Here is a 20,190-nt window from a genome sequence, read left to right on the forward strand (position 1 = left end):
AGCCAGGGCATGGCCGAGTGGGTGCTGGGGGCCCCGGCAGCCTCACACCAGCCCCTCCAGGCCCCTGCATGCCCGGGGAGATTAAGGTCAAGCCACCCTGCTAATCCCAAGGGGGGGTTGAGATGTGAGCTTGTGCCCACTGCTACCCCCCGAAGCTGCACCCCAAGGTGCTGCAGGTTGTAGGACCCCCACAGGGCACCCTGGGGGTGTCCCGGCAGGGCTGAGAGGCTGCGGCTCAGCCTTGGGGCGGGAGGAGTCTCCACAGCAGGCTCCAGCTAAGCTTCAAGTGCTGGTGGGCACTAGGCACAAGCTCCTTACAGATTCCTGCAAAAAGCTTCAACCTCCTGAACCCTGTGGGAACTGCAGGGGCACTTGGCTCTGCTCTCCAGCCCTGGCAGAGCAAGTACTGCAGGCAATGGGCCTGCTGCAGGCTTGGGGCTTTTGTGGGTGCTGATACTGCACCCCAGCTGGTCAGAGGCTGGCCTCTCCAGTGCCTCGGCTGCAGTTGTGCAAGACTGAGGTCATGCAGAGAAGGTGGTGGGGGAGGAAGTGGTGGCCGGGGATCCTGTTTTGGGGCTCATGGCACCAAGCTCTCACACACAACTGGGAAGGGGAAGGGGACAAGTTCCACAGGAGAAGTGAGGTCTGCAAGTACCAGCGAGGCTGGGCTTTCTGGCAAGGGAAATTCCAAGGGAGGAAATGCCATAAACCAAAATTTGTGAATTCTGGGTGGAAGGGACACGCATGCAGCCTGGGGACACGGCTGCACCCCAAGCCTCCTCCTGGGACCCCCCAAATCCACAGAGCATGGGAAGCCAGAGCCAGTAGCACTCATCTGGGATGGGTCAAGAGGGAGGGCTGAGACACGAATAGGCGCGCAGGGATGGAGTGTGCGTATGGGGGCGCAGGGATGGGGTGTGGGCATGGGATGCAGGGATAAGGGATCTAGAGATGTTGAGATGGGAGGGCAGGGACTTGTTGCCAAAAGCTGAGAGCAAAACTGGGTTGAAGGGCCCCAATGTAGTTACAGGGGCACAGGAACGTGTCGGAAGAGGGGTTGGATGTGGGGGGGCAGAGGAGTGTCCCTGCACCTCCTGGGGATGGGGGCGTCAGTGGTGTGTGCGGGTAGGGGGAGGGAGTGTCTGCCCTCCATACGCGGGGCCCTGTCCGTGTCCTGCTGTGGGGGGTCTCGGGGCCCGCAGCCCCGTGTCCGCCCGTCAGGGTCTGTCGGTGCGGGGGGGTCGCGGACTGCCGAGGTACAGCCGTAGCCATGGCGACGTGAGCCGGATGCGGGGCCGGGGGATGCTGCTCCCGCCCGCCCGCCGCAGGTCGGTACCGCCGCACCGCGACCGGGGCCGGGGGCGGCCGGGGGGCCCGAGGGGATCTGGGGAGGCTCCGCGTGGGCGGGAGGTCGAGAGGGAAGGGGGAAGTCGCCATAGCGGGGTTGGGCTTGGGGGACCCCCAGCGCAGATGCTACCAGCCAGCAACAAAGAGGCCGAGGTCCCGGCCCTGGGGAGACTCCCCGGCAGCCCCCGGGCAGCCCCCTGCCCTCCCTGCTTTCACATTCCTCTCAACCCCGCGCCCATTCCCCTATCTCCTGTGATCCCCTCCACACCTCCTCCACCCCGCAACTCCCTCTTGTGCATCCTCCTCTCTCTTACCTGCACCCCCCCAGCTCTCCCCACCCTTTGTGTGGAACACCCCCATCGATGCAATCGTCTCCCATTTCCTCTTGCATACACCCCCCAAATTCCTCCCCTTCATCTTCCCATGTTCTTAGTCCACACCCCCACTCCTCCCTAGCCTTCTGTCTCCCCCACACACACACACCCTGCTCCGGATCGGGGGAGGGGGGGGTTGAAAGAGCTTACCCCAGGCTGAGCTGCCCGCCCCTCTTGGGTGTTGGGAGCATTCCTGCATCCCCCACACCACAGGGATGCTCCTGGGATGCGACATGGGCAGGGGATTGAAGTCCATCTGCAGAGAAAGACCAGACTCTTCTCTGCTGTGGGAAATTGAGGCACAGGGAATATCTGAGCAGCTGAGAGGTCTGTGCCACCAACTTCACACCTGCGCTGCATCTGTCACAGTTTACCTTGCTGAGAGCAATGGCTGCACCTGCCTCCATCTCGTGGCAGGTGATGTGCTTTTTGCAGGGAGTGTGCATGCTCATTAACAGCACAATATTCCCTGGCTTAGAGGGAATCCTCCAGGAGGAAGAGATCCAAGCAGGCACAAGACCCATCAAGCCACAGCTGTGGTCAACCTGAAAGCACCAGGGGAAACAAAACCACCCAGTGTTGGGAGACCCTTGGTGGCACTCACTCCCATGTGCCAAATCCTATACAAGGAGACTGTAAATTACATCCCCCTACTATGTCCCCAGACCACTGTGACCAGGGGACCCAAAAAAGAGGAGACGGGGCTGAGAAGGGATTCCAGCTTCCCACACTGCTGGAGCAGCCTCGAGGCTGCTGTCACCTCACATCCTGTGTCAGCCCTGGCTCACACTGGGGAACACTCTGGCTGTTTTCCTCAGCCCCACCACAGCCCCAGTCAAGCCTTCAGCCTCGCCAAGGATCCTCTGCTCCCTTTCCCATCCCTCCTCCCCCTCCGCAGCCTTGGTGGCTCTGGCCCAGGGCAGAACAATGCAGCCGGTCCAAGGCTCCGTGCGGCCCCGTCCCTCAGCCAGCCCTTCGCCAAGTGGGAAATCCGGGGCAGAGTAACCTACTTTCTGTGCACACAAGGAGCTTCTGTCCCAGCCAAGCAAGGTGGTGAGGACAGCGCTGCCCTCCCAGGGCTCCATGTCCCGGTGGGCTGCTGTGGGGACGGGAGAGGCAGGTAAGGAGGCCCCAACAGGGCGGGATGCTCCTCAGCCCTGTCCAGAGGGATATTGGCGTACCTCAGGTATGGCAGTGATGTTGAGGAACTCCAGGGCTTTGGCTTTGGGAGGTTTCTTGCCTACAGCCATTCCAGAGCAGCCTGGGGTTAAGAATGGAATCTTCAGGGAGGCACATTCCTGGAACAGCTGCAGGACCTTTGTGAGGGCAATGCTCGGCCCCATGGGGCTGTTTGTGGGGAGCAATGCTCAGCCTTGGGGGGGCGGGTTTTCTGGGTGATGCTTGTCCCCGTGGGGCTGGTTTTGGGGGTGATGCTCAGGCCTACTCTTGGTCCACACAATCCACAGGAAAAACGCCTTTGTTTTCTTCACCCCAAAGATTTCCCCAGCAAGCAAACCCAGGCTTCTGAGCGCATCTCTCTCTCCCACGCATCATCCCCTGGGCAGCAGTTGGAGGAGCAGAGCTCCCTGGTTCCCATCCCAGCTGCCTCCACCAGGCTTCGCTGCTGCCCTTGCGGGGGTGCGAGGCGGAGAAGGCGGGCGCAGGCGCCCACTGCCCCAACCTGCTGAGGCTCGTCCTCTTCCAGCAGGACTTTCAGGTTCCCGCAGTCCCGGCGGAGCCACGCAGGGTTGGGTTGGGCTGGGCCGGGCTGCAGTGAGCCCAGCACGAGCCGGGCTGGGAGCGTGGCAGCACGGCCACCCTTCAGCTGGATACAGGGCATGGGCCCACGGGAGACTCGTGGCCACAGCCCTCAGGGCTCAGGTGCCTGCCTGGTGCCCATGCTCCAGGGGTGGAGGTGAGCAGCTCTGTCCTCGCTCGCCAGAGAGGTAATGCCGCTCGCTGGGGACACGGTGGCCATCAGCAGAGGGGTCCTGGGGACCATGAGGTTCTTGAGATGTGGCTCTTTCCCCAGTGCTTCTGGTATGAGCTGCAGAAAGAGCTGGAAGAAGGGGGTTCCCATGTATGCTCCCCCCCATTTTGTGGATGCTCTGATAACTGATAGAAGCAGTCAGAGGAATCCCTGATGGGGACAGGCTCTGAGGCTCTGGGGCAAAGGCAGGAGCATCTGGACACCTCTGTGCCGGGGTTCCCGGTGCAGGAGCCCCAGAGGATGAGGGGAGGTCTCTAACTGTGCCAGATTTTGGTGCAGGAGCCCCGCAGGGCGAGGGGACATCTCTGACTGCCGGTGTAGCAGGAGGAAGTTCGTGCCCAAACTGGGGGGGCCACGTGCAGCTCGAGGCGCTGAGGGGCCCCATCCCCCCCTCTCTGCCGGGTGCCGCTTCCCCTGTCTTGTTTCCGCCGGGTGAAGCGACACGCAGCGTAGCAGCGTGTGCCCTCACCCTCGCCCTCCCCGCAGGGATGGTGGTGGGACCCTCTTGGGGCGCATCCCTGCCGCCCCCCGCCATGCCCGCTGCCCTTCGCCTGCTCTGTGGGGTGATGGTGCCGGCTGCCATGCTCTGCACAGAGTCCCTGCCCCGCGTCACCTTCCCCAGTGGTGAGTATGGCACTGGGAGCAGGAGCACCGGGAAGGGCTGGGACAACTGGGGTGGGGGACACACAACATCTGCGTGGGAGAGTGTCCATCCCTAGGGTTGAGCATCCAGCATCAGGAACCTTGGGTTGCCCCCCATCATAGCCCCCCTGCCCCATCACTGACCCTCACAAGGGGCTGGAGACAGTGCCCATGGCCGCAGGTGATGCAGTGGGGGATGAGAGCAGATGAGGCTGCTTGGCACCCCAATACCCAATGGGCCAGATCCAGCAGTGATTTTGTCACCCACCTGACACCCAGGGTCTGCTAAGGGTCCCTCTGGGGGGAGGAAAAGCTGCCTCGGAAAAGGACAGGACACGGCACGTCCAGGTGAAAGGCAGGTGGCAAAGCAGGAGCTCGGGGAACTGTGATGTGGCAATGGGGCTGCAAGAGGGTTTGTGCCCCATGGCAGGGTCGTTCCATTCCAGCCCTGACTGCACTGTCACTTCCGTTTCCCCATGCAGCCATGCCCAGAATAGCAAAAATCCCCCAGCCTGGTGGGGATGAAAAAGAATCTGCAGTCCCTGGCTGTGCCCAAAGGCACCCTGGAGGCTGGTGACCCCCTAGTCTGGCACCTCGGGGGCTTGTAATCCCTCCAGGGTGGCACCCTGGGGCAGTGCATCCCCCAAACGGAGCACTGCCCTTGGCCACGGCGCCAAAGCATCACAGGCACAGCTTGGGGGAAAAATGCACCCCATTTCTGGGGGTCTGCAGCTTGGGGACGTTCAGCTCTTGCAGTAGGACCTGAAGGGGACAGGGGGAGGTGGGAACCTGGAGGGTGAAAGGGTGATGGTGATGTGGGAGCTGAAGGGGAAGAACTGCACCCTGTGTGAAATGTAATGTGAGCCGCAGTGGCAACTGCTGCCACATCCACAGCGAATGACGATGGTGTGTGTGTGTGTGACCCCTTGGCCCCCATCATCCCCTTTGCTCCTGCCAGGGGACCCCCGGCGGACCCTCACCCACTTCAGCCAGGACAACGTCTCCCATTACGACATCTTCCTCCTGGATGAGAGCAAGGAGGAGCTGTACGTGGGGGCACGTGACTGGGTGCTGGCCCTCAGTCTTGGCACCCCTGGCAGCATCCATGCCAAAGCCTCGGTGAGCAGCCACCACTTCTGGGGAGTTGGGGGGGGGTGGGGGGATGCCTCTGCTGTGTTTCAGTTTCCCCATGGAGCTGGGCTCAACAGCCCAGGAACATCTTCATTCCCTTTGCAGTTAATGTGGGGACCCACAGCCGAGAAAACCTCCGAATGTGCTTTTAAGAAGAAGAGCCAAGAGGTGAGATGGCCCTGTGGGGGCTCACGGGTCCCACAAAGCCACTGGGGTGCTCAGCACCCATCTCTGCTCTTTCCCTCTCAGACCGAGTGCTTCAACTTCATCCGAGTCCTGGTGGCCCTGAACCAGACCCATCTCTACGTCTGTGGGACCTACGCCTTCAGCCCCACATGCACCTACATTGTAAGTGTCCTCCCCAGGATAGGGTGCAGCAGGTCTCTGGGCAGGTTGTAGTGTTGCTGCGAGGACCCACAAAATACAGTCCCAGAAGTGAATTGCATCATGGGGTGTTCCCAGGATGGGGGTGCTGCCTGTCCTCCACAAGGGACATCTTTGTGTCCCATCTGCTAAAGGAGCCCTTGGTGATTCCCACTCAGCTGCCAGCAACTCTTCCTCTGGCAGGGAAACCCCAGTTTTGGGTCCCCTCAGGTGACTCAAGGGTCTGTCGCCACCTCAGTTTCCTCTGTTCTGGGCACATGGTAGGGACTGCCACTCCCCAAAATGAAAATGAGGGAAAGTGATAGGAGTTGGGTACCCCCAGCATCTTCTGTCATCACCCCCTGTCATCATCCCTGCACCCACCTTGAAGACACCTCATGTCTGCAAGGTATTCCACAGCCATTCCTTACACATTTGGGGGTGTTTTCACTTCTTTGGCTGATTTTTCTCCCCTTATCCACAGCACCTGGAAAACTTCACACTGGTGTCCAGTGGCAGAGGACAACTCTTTCTGGATGGGAAGGGCCAGTGCCCCTTTGACCCCCAGCACACCCACACGGCCCTGCTGGTGGGTGAGTATGGGGCCAGTGGCCTCACGGATGGGCACCCATCCCTGGGATAGAGTGGAGGGTGAGGGTGGGGGGTCCTCACTGCAGCTCACCCCCTACTCTGTTCCTGGGCAGACGGAGAGCTCTACGCCGGCACCATGAACAACTTCCAGGGCAATGAGCCCATCATCTCCCGCTCACTGGGCACTCGCACCCTGCTCAAGACAGACGCCTTCCTCCGCTGGCTCTCAGGTGAGCAGAGGGAAGGTCCTGGGGAGGATTCCTGGGGAGCTGCCTGCAGCCTGCCCTGGCTCCAGCTCCTCACCCACCTGCCCTGGCTGTGCCTGTAGCCGATGCCTCCTTCGTGGCCTCCTTCAGCATTCCTGGGGACAACAAGGTCTACTTCTTCTTCGAGGAGACAGCGGATGAGTTCGACTTCTTTGAGCGGCTCCTGGTGCCACGTGTGGCCCGTGTCTGCAAGGTGTGTGCAGGGGTGACAGCAGGGAGCGATGGTGGGCTACAACGGGGGTACAGTGATGGAGGATGATGACCATGTGGGACAGTGACAGGAGACCATAATGGGGACGACAGTTGTACTGTGATCGGCATCAATGATATGGGACAATGACTTGGGATGACGACACCATGATGTGGGACAATGACAGGGGACAAAGGGAGTAACCGGGTCTTGTCACCTTGGTAATGAGCACCCTCCGGCTCCTGCAGAGCGATGTAGGGGGGGACAAGGTGCTGCAGAAGAAGTGGACAACTTTCCTGAAGGCGCAGCTGGTGTGCTCCGAGGCTGGCCACTTCCCCTTCAATGTCATCCGCCACGCCTTTGCCCTGCTACGCCACGACGGCCGCACTCACTTCTATGCCATCTTCAGCTCGCAGTGGTGAGCGCCCAGGGGTGTGGAGGAAGTCCGGGGGCCTGTGCCCTGCCACTGCTCACCTGGCTTTCCCTCTCTGCAGGCAGGCAGGCAGGGCAGGCAGCACTGCCGTCTGTGCCTACAGCCAGGAGGATCTGGAGAAGGTCTTTGAGGGCAAGTACAAGGAGCTGAACAAGGAGAGCTCCCGCTGGACCGTCTACAGTGGCCCCGACATGAGTCCTCGGCCTGGCAGCGTGAGTGCTGCCCACTCAGGGGGACTGGACTTTCCAGGGGACGATGTTGGTCCCCAGGAGATGGGGTCTGTCTATCCCAGTTTGCCCTGTGTGCTTGCACTTGCAAGCAAGATGAGAAAGAAGAAGGGTCCCTCTGCATCCCACTGATGCTGGCACAGGGCAGGGCGGTGATGCAGCACATCCTGCCCTCCCCATGCCTCAGTTTCCCACACCAGCACAGACCCCTTTCTCCCCCCACAGTGCTCCATGGGGCCCTCCTCGGACAAAGCCCTCACCTTCATGAAGGACCATTTCCTGATGGACGGGAAGGTGTCACCCATCCAGGGGCAGCCTCTCCTGGTGAAGTCGGATGTGACCTACACACGCATCACAGTACATGAGACTCGCGGTGTCTTGGGGATCATGTATCGTGTCATGTTCCTGGCCACAGGTGGGTTAATATGGGGGTGCACACGGGGTCACCCCTCCAACCCTTCCCTTGGCTCCAAATCCTCAGTGATGCCCCCTGTGCCCCACAGCTGAGGGCCTCCTGCACAAGGCAGTGGAGCTGCCTGAGGGTCCCCACATTGTGGAGAGCATCCAGCTCTTTGCAGTGCCAGAGCCGGTGAAGAACCTGCTGCTGGCCCCAGGGAAGGTAGGGCAGATGTGATCGCCCACACCACCCAACAGCCATCCAACCCCGGCACCGGAGGCTGGGGGGAGGCTCAGCCCTGCGCCTCTCCCTCCCCAGGGCATTCTCTATGTGGGCTACTCCAGAGGCGTCCTGCAGATCCCTCTGGCCAACTGCAGCCTGTACCGGAGCTGTGCCGAGTGCGTGCTGGCACGGGACCCTTACTGCGCCTGGCACAGCCCCATGGGCTCCTGCCGACCTGCCCACTTCGCCACCGAGGATGCGTGAGCAGTGGGACAAGAATGGGAAGGGGGTGTGGAGGTCGTTGGGATGCTGACCCCGCTCTCTGGCTGCAGGAGTGCGTGGCTGCAGGACGTTGAGACAGGGAGCCCGGTCACCACATGCCACCGTGGGAGGAGTGCAGCCATGCCCCGGTCCTGGGGGCCACCAGAGGATCCCACCATACAGGGTTGAGTACGGGCGCACAACAGGGTGGGGCACATGGGGTTGGATGAGGCACATGGAGTGCACCACATCACCCTGTTCTTTGCACCCACAGGGCTCAGCCCCCAGCAGAACACCGTGGTCCAGCTGCCATGCCCCCGCCACTCTGCACTGGCCACCTATAGCTGGCAGCAGCCCAGGAGTGCCCAGAGGCACACGGTGCTGCTGCCTGACCACACGCTGGTGGTCATCATGCAGCAGGGAATGGCCGGCACCTACAAGTGCCAGGCCACAGAGAACGGCTACACCTGGACCGTGGCTCACTACCAGCTCAGGGACTCTGGCGGGGAGGCCTTGGGGGATGGGTTGGATGAGGAGGAGTTGGCCTGGGGGTCCTCAGGCCCTGGCACCCCTCGGTCATACTGGCCGCAGTTTGTCACGGTGACAGTGCTGCTGGCGGTGACGCTGACCGTGGCTGCCTGCCTGGCCCTCATGGCCTACCGTGACCAGCTCAAAGCTCGGAGCAAGGTGAGGGGCTGCAGCACACCCCACAGCCCCCCATCCCGCCACCGAGAGAAGGTGCCCCTCAATGGGGGCACCAGAGAGCCCCCAGCACCTGGAGCTGCCACCGAGGAGGAGGAGGAGGATGAAGGATCCCAGGCTTGCTGCCTCCAGCTTGATGGGGACATCGACGTTGACAACAACCGACTCCACGTGCCAGCAGGGGACACAGCGTGACACTGCCAGTGGGTCAGGGAGACCCTGGGGAGGGGGGATATGGGCAGGGGTGTGAATGTGAAAGAGTTTTTGTTTGGCTGTTTCGTTTTTGGGGTTTTTTTTGTTTGTTTGTTTGTTTTGTTTTTTTTTTTTTTAATTTAATACATCTGTTTTAACCTAAGGTTCACATTCTGGGGGAGGGGGTAAACTGGGCCCTGGGAGCAGCAGGGGTGGGATGGGGCAAGAGGGTGGGATGGGGCGAGAGTGGAGGGCAAAAGAAGGTCGTGGGGACAGGCAAAGGATGTGGCACAGAGGAGAAATGTGGCCGTGGGACAAGGACATGGGGGTGGGGCTGGCTGGAAATGGTGAATGCTGATACCGCTATTACCCCAGGAAAAAAACCCCAGGTCCCATAAAAACCTCAACATGGGCTAAGCTGTGTTCAATGGGCTCCGTAAAGTCAACCCCGTGGGCACTGACCCTGCACTGCCACCCGCCCCTCAACGCTGTATGATCCCAACCCTTGGGTCCCCAGGGTGGCCCAGCTCCCCACTTCTCCCTAGCTATCCCTCCCAGCCCCCACACCATTTCCAATGTCTTTGATCCGCCTTTTTAAAGTCAAACCAGCTGTAAGTTTTTTCTGCTCTTTTCTTTTTTATTAAAAAAGGAAAACTCAGTGCCTCACATTGCTGAGTCCATGGAGCAGCCCCGGGGGGCTTTTGGGCAACGTGCGTGGGGGTGTGCAAGGCCTGGGCCAGGGGAACACGTGGGCACACGCGTGGGCGTGTAGGGACACTCATTCCGGTGCAGCATGCACCAGGTGTGTGCACGCAGTGAGGGACGGGGAGAGTGGGGCTCAACTCTCTCACAGCTGCCCATCACTCCTTTTCTGTGGGCACATCCGTGCTGTTTTCCCCGCCGCGCCCCGGCCCGTCCAGCACGTGGCACACAGAACCCACCCGGCTCCGCTGGCGGCCGCTGGCCCTTTAAGAGCCGGAATCCAGCGCGGTCCCTTTAAGGCGCGCGGCCCCTTCCTGCCGCCCTCTTTACTGCGGGCCGGAAGCCCGCACCACTTCCGGTGCTGCCTCTGCCCTTTCCCAAGATGGCGGCGGCGTCCGGACGCTGACGCCGCCGGTCACTTCCGGTCGGAGCACGGCCATGGGGCGGCGGGGCCGGACCGGCCGGGAGGTCGTCGGGGGTCCCTCCCGGCGGCGTGAGGTGAGGGGCTGGCGGGGCCGGGGCCGGGCCTGCGGCGGGCCGGGCAGAGGCTTGGCCTGCGCCGGCAGCGGCGCGGCAGGGCCTAACGGGGATGGCCCGGCCCGACGCGGCGCCGGTGCAGGCGGCGGCGGCCGAGCGGAGGTGTGGGCAGGTGTGGAGGCTGTGCGGGAGGGCGGCAGGTGGGGGACAGGGGGCGGCTGACGAGGGGGGCACGTAAAGAGGCGTGGGCGAGGGGGTTAGCGCGAGACCCACTTGGCACTGCAAGACCCCGGGAGAAGCGGCTGGAAGGTCCCCGGGAAGGCAGAGAAGGGCCCGGAGCCCCCCTCGGCGAGGCCCCCCGGGGCAGGCGGGACAGGGTTTGAACGGCCGCGGGGAAATCAGGTGGATAGTCCGGGGACCCTCCCCAGGGCAGAGGCCGAAGTCCTCCCTGGGGGCGACGGGGAGGTGGCCGGAGCCCCCCGGGGCTGCAGGGGTAAAGCTGCCTTGGGGACACTGGGGACACCCTGGCGACACGGAGCCGCCGTGCTGGGGACGCGTCTGGCCCGGCAGTGACCTTGAGCGATTCCCGGACCGAACTCTGGCGCTGTTCGCGGCCTCGGAGCACGGCCGACCTTTTGTGGACCAGGATCGGAGTTGGTGGTTTCGCCTGGGGAGTGGGAGCGGGGGGGCTCCCGCCCGCGGGGCTGGGGGTGCTGCGGAGAGAAGTGCTGTCACCAGAGCGCCGCTGCCACATCGCTACAGAGCGACGGCTGCTCCGGAGAGCTGCGGGCTGTCAGCGGGGCTGGGGTTATAGCCGGGACTCCCTCGCGGGTTTGTATCCGCTCCACCGTGGGCTGAATTGAAGGAGCGAACGGTGGCTTAGCTTAGCTCGGCGAGTTGGATATGGTGCTAATAACACCGAGGTCGAGGTTCGATACCCGAATGGGCCATTCACTCAAGAGTTGGACTCGATGGCCCTTCTGGGTCCTGTCCAAGTGAGACTATTCTGTGATTGTTTGCCGAAGGAGATGCCAGGCAGCCTCAGCGCTGACTCCGGATATTTCCCAGGAGGGTGCTGGGACATTAGCATGCTGAGCAGGACACAGTCCTGGCCGGGGCACACAAAGGCCCTGTCTGTGTTTGCCAGAGAATCATCTTTAGCTCCAGCTGCAATAAAGAGCGGTTTGGGGACCAGACTGACGGGGTGGCATTAAAAGGATATAAACCGGGGGGCTTATACTAAGTTCAGTTCTATGTATAGGAGACTGAAGCTGTGCTCAGATGAGAGAGCAGGAGCAGGGACACCATGCTTAGTATCCCCTGCTTGGATTTCCAGGCAGAAGTTCAAGAAATGCTGCTTTGTGCATGGTGGGAAGGCGCCACCGAGGGATGGTTTTGGCACGGAAGCTGCTCCAGGGTTTAAGGATGTGTGAGCTGTGGTGTGCTTGTACCTTGTTTTGGAAGGCAGGTTGGTTCTTAGGAGATGTAGCTATTACTTTTATATCAGTCTCCCTAAAATTACTTGAAAGATCATCGAAGAGTTGCATAATGAGTGTGACGGGATCCCTGCCCTGAGCAGGGCCTTGCTCTAAACTTCTGGAAGATTAAATGCTCTGAGCAAAACTCTTTATGTTGGCAAAGCAAGAATTGCAGCCATGCTGGTCGTCCGTGGAGCTGCCCTTTCCTTCTTCCACACCAGAAGGACTTTGAGTGCCTCAGAGCCATGGGGTTAAAGTGACTTCGTCTAATTCAGATCCCGAATGAGAGGAGTTATTGGTGTGCATCCAGAGAAAATACAATTGTTTCCTCAAGAAGTTGTGGCTGAAATTCTAAACCCAAAGCACTAGAGCACATAAACGTAAATAAAGATCAAGGATACTTCATTACTAGGATGATGATTATTATTATCATTTTGTTTTCCATATTGCAATAATGAGAATGTTTTTTGCAGGCAGCCCTTTTCCTTTGTGGGGAGCTCAATTCCATCACTGGGTGGCGGAGGAATTTGGGATATGGACTAAACCCTCTGGCTTCACCAGGGAATCCTATTGGCTAGACTCTATGTCATTTTTAAAAACGAAATATTAAGCTAATGGGACTCCCAACAAGAACCAAGTAATGTTTTCATAGGTGCTGTGTGCAGATAATTCCTGTGCAGGAACCTTTGTGTGTCAAATCATGTTGATATTAGCGAACCCAGTAAGGCTGTAATTGTAACTAAAGCAATCCAGGCTTTGTTTAGCCAGGCTGTGGTGTTTGTTATGCCTTAACTGCCAAGGTAATTGCCTGGAAAGGTGAAGTGTAGCTCTCTTTACAATAGTAAAAATGTTGGACCCAGGTGCCCTTGGGTTTTTTTAACTCCCCTGTCCATCCGCAGGAGCTGTGGTAGCCTGTAATGCTGTTTGCTCCTGTTCAGCAAATATTTTGCTGGCCAATGGACAATGAAATGGTCACTTAACGGAACACCCACCCCTGATCTGCCACAATTTCATAACTGTAATTTCTTCTCTGTGCCAGAGGTAAACAACTTCCAGTTGTTTTGTTACTGTGTTTCTAACAGAATGTCTGTGGCCTGTGTGAGTTCTTCATGAACTCTGAAGTGTTGAGACGTTTCCCCAAGAATCACAGATTGGTTTGGGTTGGAAGGGGCCTTGAAGCCCACACCATCCCACCCCCTTCCACTCTCCCAGATTGCTCCAAGCCCTGTCCAACCTGGCCTTGGACACTTCCAGGGATGGGGCAGCCACAGCTTCTCTGGGCACCCTGTGCCAGGGCCTCAACACCCGTACAGGGAACAATTTCTTCCCAATATCTCATCTAACCCTGCTCTTGGTCAGTGGGAAGCCATTCCACCTGTCCTGTCACTCCAGGCACTTGTCCCAAGTCCCCCTCCCTTGGAGCTCTTTTAGGCACTGATGTTGTGGCTTGGTAATGTAAAGTGCCCTCAGATTGGTCTGTGGTGATGACTGCCTGTCCCTTTGAGTTCTCACTTGGTGTATCCGTTTTGAGATCTCAGGTTTTGGCTCCCTTCTTCCTGTTCCTGCTTCTTGCTCTAGCTCTGCTCTCCAGCAGTTCAGCTCGTGCCTGGGCACATGCCTCCAGTACCCATTTGCCAGCACCTGGAATACAAGTTATCATCCAGCTGCAAACCTTTCCCAAGAGTTCAGCCATCCAAACATCTCAGGGTTTTTGCTTTTTTTTTTTCCTTTCATGCGGAAAATAAGTCCTTACAGGCAGTGAAATGGTCCATGTTGCATTGGGTGATTCTCTGAGCTGCCCTTCTCTCCTTGCCTGGCCCTGTGTGTAGATTCCCTTAGCCCAAGCTTGGTTAATCGTGCAGCAAGTTAATTTACTAATTACAGCAGCTGAAAGTACCAGGAGCCTGGTTGTGGAGAAGCAGTTGGTGCCTGCTGGGACATGGTAATGAGCTGCAGCAACTGCTGCTGTAGGTGACTGAACCAGCCCCTCCCTCCTCATCCTCCCCATTCCTGATGCTCTGAGCACAGCCAGCAGTGCAAGGGAGGGTTATCAGACCAGGAGCAGCAATGGAGTGTTGGAAGGGAGGGTGAACTTTGCTCATGTAGCTGACAAGCAGCTCAACAGAGAGATCCTGGGCTGTGATTTAACCCTTTCTTTTCAGGGTCTTGGTAATCAATGCGGAGACTCTACATGGCTGTTTTGCCTTGTTTTCCTATTGTTCTTCTTTTCACCTTCACATCACCCTCCAGCTTTAGGAAGATAAGGATGGAAGTGCCCAAAGAAATGTGTCTAATTCATGCAGGGAATCTAGGAACACAAAAGGACTTGTCACTTTCTTCTTTGTACAGATCCTGGAACTGAAAAGTGATGTCCTGACACCTGGGAGCATCACAGACCTGGAATGACTGGGGAGAAGCTGCTTTGGTTGGCCATCCCTGATCTTGCGTGTCCATTAAAAGGTGTGTGTGCCGCTGGAGTGGTGGTCATTCTGCTGGCTCTCAGCCTGCTTCCCAAAGCATGGGAGCTTTGCTTTTCCAGAGAGCAGTCTGAGCTGTGGTGAGAGCTGCCACATGTGCCAGCTGCTGCTGGAGCTCAGAAAACAGCCATGGTGGCATCAGAAGGTGTCACCGTCAGCCACATGGGAGGGCCCTGCCTCTGGAGGTTACAGTCTCTCTGCTTGGCTGGCAGAAGCTGTGCAAGGGCTTGCTGTGTGCTAGAGGAGAGTCAGCAAAGTTTGAAGTGATGTGGGTGGCTGCATTGTCCTCTACCCAAGGGGTCTCTCATTTCAGGTGCCAGTACTTGCAGTCTGGTTGGTCAAGGCTGGAAGGCTGGGCCTGGATCTGCTCTGTACCTTTGAGGGAGATCTGGACCTCTCCTGCCTGACCCCAAGGAGCCATGGAGGACAAACGCAACATCCCCATCATTGAGTGGGAGCACCTGGACAAAAGGAAATTCTATGTGTTTGGGATTTGCATGACAATGATGATCCGGGTGAGCGTTTACCCCTTCACGCTCATCCGGACACGGTTGCAGGTTCAGAAGGGCAAGAGCCTGTACAACGGGACTTTCGATGCCTTTGTGAAAATCCTGCGGACAGAAGGGACGGCTGGGCTCTACCGTGGCTTTTTGGTCAACACCTTCACCCTGATCTCGGGACAGTGCTACGTGACAACGTATGAGCTCACTCGGAAGTACGTGTCACGGTACAACAACAACAATGCTGTCAAGTCTCTGGTGGCCGGCGGCTCAGCCTCCCTCGTGGCCCAGAGCATCACGGTGCCCATCGATGTCATCTCCCAGCATCTCATGATGCAGAGGAAGGGGGAAAGCATGGGCAGGTTCAAGGTGCAGAACCAAGATGGCAAGCGTCTGCTGGTCTTTGGCCAAACCAAGGACATCATTGTACAGATTTTCAAGGCTGACGGTTTTAGAGGCTTCTACAGGGGTTATGTGGCCTCGCTGCTCACTTATATTCCCAACAGTGCGGTCTGGTGGCCCTTCTACCACTTCTATGCTGGTAAGTGAAAGGAGGCTTGAGACTTATTTTATCCCAGGAGACCCAGAAGCCCCTCGGATCGTCTCTTGACACTGTGGATTCAGTGTGATTCATTTTCTGTCTGGGGGTGGGAGCAGAATCTGTCCTGAGCTAAGGAGCTGTATCTGGTTGTGTAGGAATTCTGCAGGTGTTGGGTGGAAGTGTAACAGAGCAGCACTGTTTGAATGCAGAACAAGGGGTCCAAGTGCTGAAGAACTTCAAACTGGATGGCTCTAGGGAAATGTGGCCTTTATGCATCTGCTTGAACTTTCTCTTCCACTAATCCCAAATAATGCCTTCTCCACGGGACTGAGGAAGGCTCTTGTGTTGGGCAGAGTTTTGGAGCTACCATGTAAGTATAGTTCATCTTTCAGTTCATGTGGACTCAGGAATCTCATATATGGCAAAGGGACTTTTAGAGCCATGAATTTCATGGCGAAACCAAACAGGCAGAGACAAGGGCCAAATCTCCCCTGGATTTCTGTCAGGTGTTGCTTCAGTTTTGGCAACTTTAAAATCGGCACCAAGTCTTGTGATGAAAAACTGTACTCAGCAGAATGTTCTTTCTCCCTAGCTCAGTTCTAGTACTCCTTAGGGTGTTTCCAAAGGCTAAAGGTATTGGGCAGCTAAGGTTTATTTCCACCTCTGATGATCCTTTAGATTTCTGCCCTGCAGCTTTGCACACGGTTTTTAGGTATCTAGTTACCTAATTTCTGCCAAAAGGTGGTGGTAATGAGCAGTTTGGATTTTTCTGTACTGGGCCTAAAGTACATCTTGGAGGTCACCTGTTCTTCAAAATCCAGATGTCTAAATCCAGATGTTTACAGAGTTCTGGTAGCTAGACAAAACATTGGTTCTCCATCTGGGCTACATTTTAAATGGCAGTGGCCGCTTGGCATGTTGGTCTGTACTTTGTGGGAGTGCTTCCATCAGTCTCCATGTCAACAGTTTATAAGACCAAAACCCACTGTATTAACTGTAAGATTTTCATTCCAAAAGGGCTCAAAGGAGGGCATGTAAGAACAAGGCAGTTGATATGGAGAGACCAGAGCTCTCAGCTTCCAGGTGTTTGCTCCTTCCCTGTCTTCTCAGTGGAAATTGAGATGTTGGGAAACATAAGCCCCAGCTGTCAATGAATCTCTGCTTTGGCTGCATTTCCCAGTCCTCTGTCCCTGGAGCGGCAGCAGGGGTCACTGAACCCTCCTCAGGTTCAAAGGACACTTCTGGCCCTAATTCCAATCAATCTTCGAGGTCTCAAACAGAGCTGCTTTCTTCCCTCCTGCCAGACAGGTTTCCTCATTGTCAAAAAATATGGGGCTTTTGAACAGTCTTCTGTCCAACTTTAACCAATACAAGTGTGGAAGATTCAAATCCTATTCGCCAGGCAGCAGGAACTGAGTGAGGAAATCTGGGATGAGCACTACATAGTGCTTTTCTCCTTAGGCATCCACAGTGGGATACCAGGGTATCTCCTGGACAGCGTGCCCAGTAGTGACAGCTTTCTGTGCAAATCTCTGCAGCCACCTTCCAATAGAGCCTTGTCTTAAGGCTTCCCTCACCTTCTAAAGAGGGTGGGTATTTTCATGCCCTGTTTTGGGGACACGGAAGCTCATTCTGTCCAGTTTGCCCCACAGGCCTGGGAGCCAGTGTGGCAGGTGATGGTAGGCTGTGGGACAAAGCACGGGGAGTGTCCTGGAGCCAGCAGCGTGATGAGTCCTGCTCCCTGTGCTGTGCCAGCTTTCTGGTTGGTGTAGGAAGCACCAATTCGAGATTCTGTGGGAGGAGCTGGCAGACTGTAAATCAGGGAATCTGCCCACTGCAAATCAGTTGGAGTTAGGGGGTTGAGTTAAGGAAATGATAAGGCACCACTGAAAGTCTGAAACTTTCCTCTCTCTCCTGTTCCCAGAACAGCTTTCGAGTTTGACTCCTAAAGACTGTCCCCACCTCCTTCTGCAAGCGATATCAGGGCCACTTGCGGCTGCAACAGCTTCTACACTCACCAACCCCATGGATGTGGTGAGGGCTCGGGTCCAGGTAAGAGCTCAGCATGCTTGGCACAGTGCGGGGTGGGGTTCAGCCTCGGCTCTCTGATCTCTGGGGTGTCAGGTGCGCTGCTTCCCTGGGCCTTTCATCCTGGGGAGTAGCTGCTTAATTAGCCCTCAACATTAGCAAGAGGAGCCCAGGGAGCAAGGCTGGCAGTGCCGGCCTGGCCTGCTCAGACAGTCTTTCCCTTCAGAAAGGGAGAGGTGCTTCCTGCTGCCTCCTTAGGACTTTTTTTGCTCCCCTCCTCAGGGAGTTCTGGAGACCAGATCAAGGCTGGTTGATCTGTTGTCTCCAGAGTGTTCAGGGCTCTGCAGCAGAGCCCCAGAGCGGCTCAGTATGGAGTCTGGCAGCTCTGTCAATGTTTGTTCTGGCATTGCAGGTGGAAGGCAAGAGCTCCATCATTCTCACCTTCAAACAGCTCATTGCAGAGGAAGGTCCCTGGGGGCTGACTAAAGGCCTCTCTGCGCGCATCATTTCAGCCACTCCTTCCACCATCGTCATCGTGGTGGGGTATGAAACGCTGAAGAAGCTGAGCCTGCGCCCAGAGCTGGTGGATTCAAGGCACTGGTAGAGGCAGCTGGTGGAGGAGAACCTTCCTGTGAACCCTCTGAATTTGTACTGTTGCAGGGGAGAGCCTGGGATGCGACACAGTTGCTGTGCCTTTGTCTCTGGCTGGTTTCACAGCACAAGGCAGATGCAAAAGCAACTGCACCTCTTTAGATCTGAGTTTCATACAATGGTCTGCTGCTGGTTTTGCTTAAACTGTGACCTTTGGCAGTGCTGTTTGCCTGGGACAGTCCATTCCAGGCATGTGAACGCATCCTGGCAAGTTATTAATTACTTTTTTCTTAAATTAAAGACTTACTGGCTCAAGCAAAAAGCCAGTTTATTCACTTTAAATTATTTTAATCTTTGCCAAACTTCCAAGGAGAGAAGTCTCACAGCCTGCAGCAGGACCCTCTGGTGGGATGTTTCTAGTGGCAGTTGTGCTGTAGGAAGCTGGAAGCAGAAAATAGACAAGTGACTTTCTCCAATTACCTGCATTTATTTATAGAAGATGTGAGACAAGAGTAACCTGGAACCACTTCAGACCTGATTTCCTGCGTTTTGAATAGATCTACATACTTGTTTTGTATATTCTTGGAAATGTTCCCTGTCTCTCATCCTCCAAACACCAAGCTGGCTGATAGCAAGTCAGGAGCTGAGCTGGCTGTTTGGAATTAGCTGATGGCGGTTTTGACACCTAACCTGTGTTTTTAATCTGTTGTAATTTAATTTTTTTTTTTATTTTTTTTTTTTTTTAATTTTAGGGAAGCTTATTCTGATTTCTGGGGAACTGAATGGTTGTCCTGTGGCCTTGTTCAGTGTGTCAATCCTGCATGTTCAGAGTGGCTGCGGCCACTTCCCACCTTAGTTAGTTTAAGCCCAGAAATGCAGTTTGGAAGTGTCCAATTGTGGTGCTGCCGGCAGCTGAATGAGAACTGAATGGGGTTTGAGCTACAATTAGATGGGAGGTGGGGAAGGAAAAACCTTGTCCTGGCTTTTGATCTGGTTCAAACCTGACGGGCATGTTCATATTGAATAAGAAGTGATGGTTCACTTCATGAGTTTAAATTCTGCTCATCCAGTTTGGGAAGGGCAAGGATAATGTTTTGCACAATTGCTGGATCAGAAGCCTGAGCTATGGTCTGTTTATTTTACCAGGTGAAAACTTCAGGGGGATGACACCCCTCTGAGGAGGCTGCTTTTTGGGGAGGGGGAGGGAAAGGATTGTTTGACTACTCTGCTGCTCTTGGTGGTTGAGATTTGCCTTTCATGCTGCCAGCCCACACGCGGTGCTCGTCCCGGTTAGCCACATCAGGGGGGTCTTCAGACAACAGAATGCACCATCTCCATTCCCCTTCTGCCATAACCAGGAATTTTGGTTGAGTTGTTGATCATGCCGACCTGTGGCTGTTGCTGGGCTCCTCTTGGCTGCCTCTTCCCAAGGGGACTCACCAAGTGTGGCTCTGCCATTCATCCCAATGTTGTCCCTGCTCAGCAGGCACTGGACATGCCCCCATATCTGCTGGAGATGGAGGGTGCTGAAGCTGCTGCTGAGGTGGGAGAGGCTTCTGTGCTAAGGGCAGAGCTTGATTCTAAGGTGCAGTGCTGTGATGGGGCTGCAGGTGTGTCATCAAAGCCCTCTTCATCCCATTTTTGTTTCTTGCAGTGCTCAGAAAGGCAGTGGATGCTGAAACCACTGGTGGAGTTGTTGGAGCAGCACCTTCTGCACCTGCTCTGGTCACTTGTTTAAAAGTTGACGCCAGTTGGCTCTTGCTCTAATAACAGATTCTGCTCTGAAAAGCAGAACAACAGCACCCCAAATTGCAAGGCAGCAGTAATGCTAATATTAACAGAAACAATAACCATCGACCTCTGCCAAGTGCAGCAGAGCCAGTCCCAGTGTGTGACATGGAGGGGTGGCAGCACCAGTGTGGGGGAGACACTGTCAAACTTAATGTTCCTCTCGTAACCAGCAACGTTCTTGACAACTAATAAACTTGAGAGACCTTCAGTTTATTGCCTGCGTTTAAAAGCACATGACTCTCCATGCCAGGGGAGGCTGTTGCTTTTTGTCGTGTCA

At 56.5% G+C, this 20,190-nt stretch overlaps 3 protein-coding genes across 3 annotated transcripts; all 3 read left to right on the forward strand.

Moving 5' to 3' along the window:
* The first annotated feature begins 3,062 nt into the window (after positions 1-3,062).
* On the forward strand, positions 3,063-3,767 carry LOC136302925 (uncharacterized). The gene is given in 6 exon segments (XM_066206505.1): positions 3,063-3,098; positions 3,101-3,274; positions 3,276-3,467; positions 3,470-3,517; positions 3,520-3,667; positions 3,754-3,767. Coding segments are annotated over 6 exon segments (612 nt in total).
* Positions 3,768-4,153: 386 nt separating this feature from the next.
* Positions 4,154-9,986, forward strand: SEMA4A (semaphorin 4A). The gene is made up of 14 exons (XM_066206765.1): positions 4,154-4,335; positions 5,312-5,472; positions 5,590-5,652; positions 5,734-5,832; positions 6,332-6,440; positions 6,552-6,668; positions 6,767-6,897; positions 7,143-7,312; positions 7,389-7,539; positions 7,780-7,969; positions 8,058-8,173; positions 8,270-8,433; positions 8,506-8,618; positions 8,709-9,986. Exons 1-14 carry the CDS (start codon positions 4,200-4,202, stop codon positions 9,329-9,331), a joined length of 2,343 nt encoding a protein of 780 aa, XP_066062862.1. The 5' UTR covers positions 4,154-4,199; the 3' UTR covers positions 9,332-9,986.
* Positions 9,987-10,396: 410 nt separating this feature from the next.
* SLC25A44 (solute carrier family 25 member 44) lies at positions 10,397-20,121 on the forward strand. The gene is made up of 5 exons (XM_066206847.1): positions 10,397-10,528; positions 14,335-14,445; positions 14,776-15,503; positions 17,428-17,555; positions 17,944-20,121. Exons 3-5 carry the CDS (start codon positions 14,882-14,884, stop codon positions 18,133-18,135), a joined length of 942 nt encoding a protein of 313 aa, XP_066062944.1. The 5' UTR covers positions 10,397-10,528; positions 14,335-14,445; positions 14,776-14,881; the 3' UTR covers positions 18,136-20,121.
* The last annotated feature ends 69 nt before the right edge of the window (positions 20,122-20,190 follow it).

Source organism: Chamaea fasciata, unplaced genomic scaffold (genome assembly GCF_029207755.1).
Source record: "Chamaea fasciata isolate MVZ Bird 193981 ecotype frontalis unplaced genomic scaffold, bChaFas1.0.hap1 SCAF_31, whole genome shotgun sequence".
Taxonomy (NCBI): Eukaryota; Metazoa; Chordata; class Aves; order Passeriformes; family Sylviidae; genus Chamaea; species Chamaea fasciata.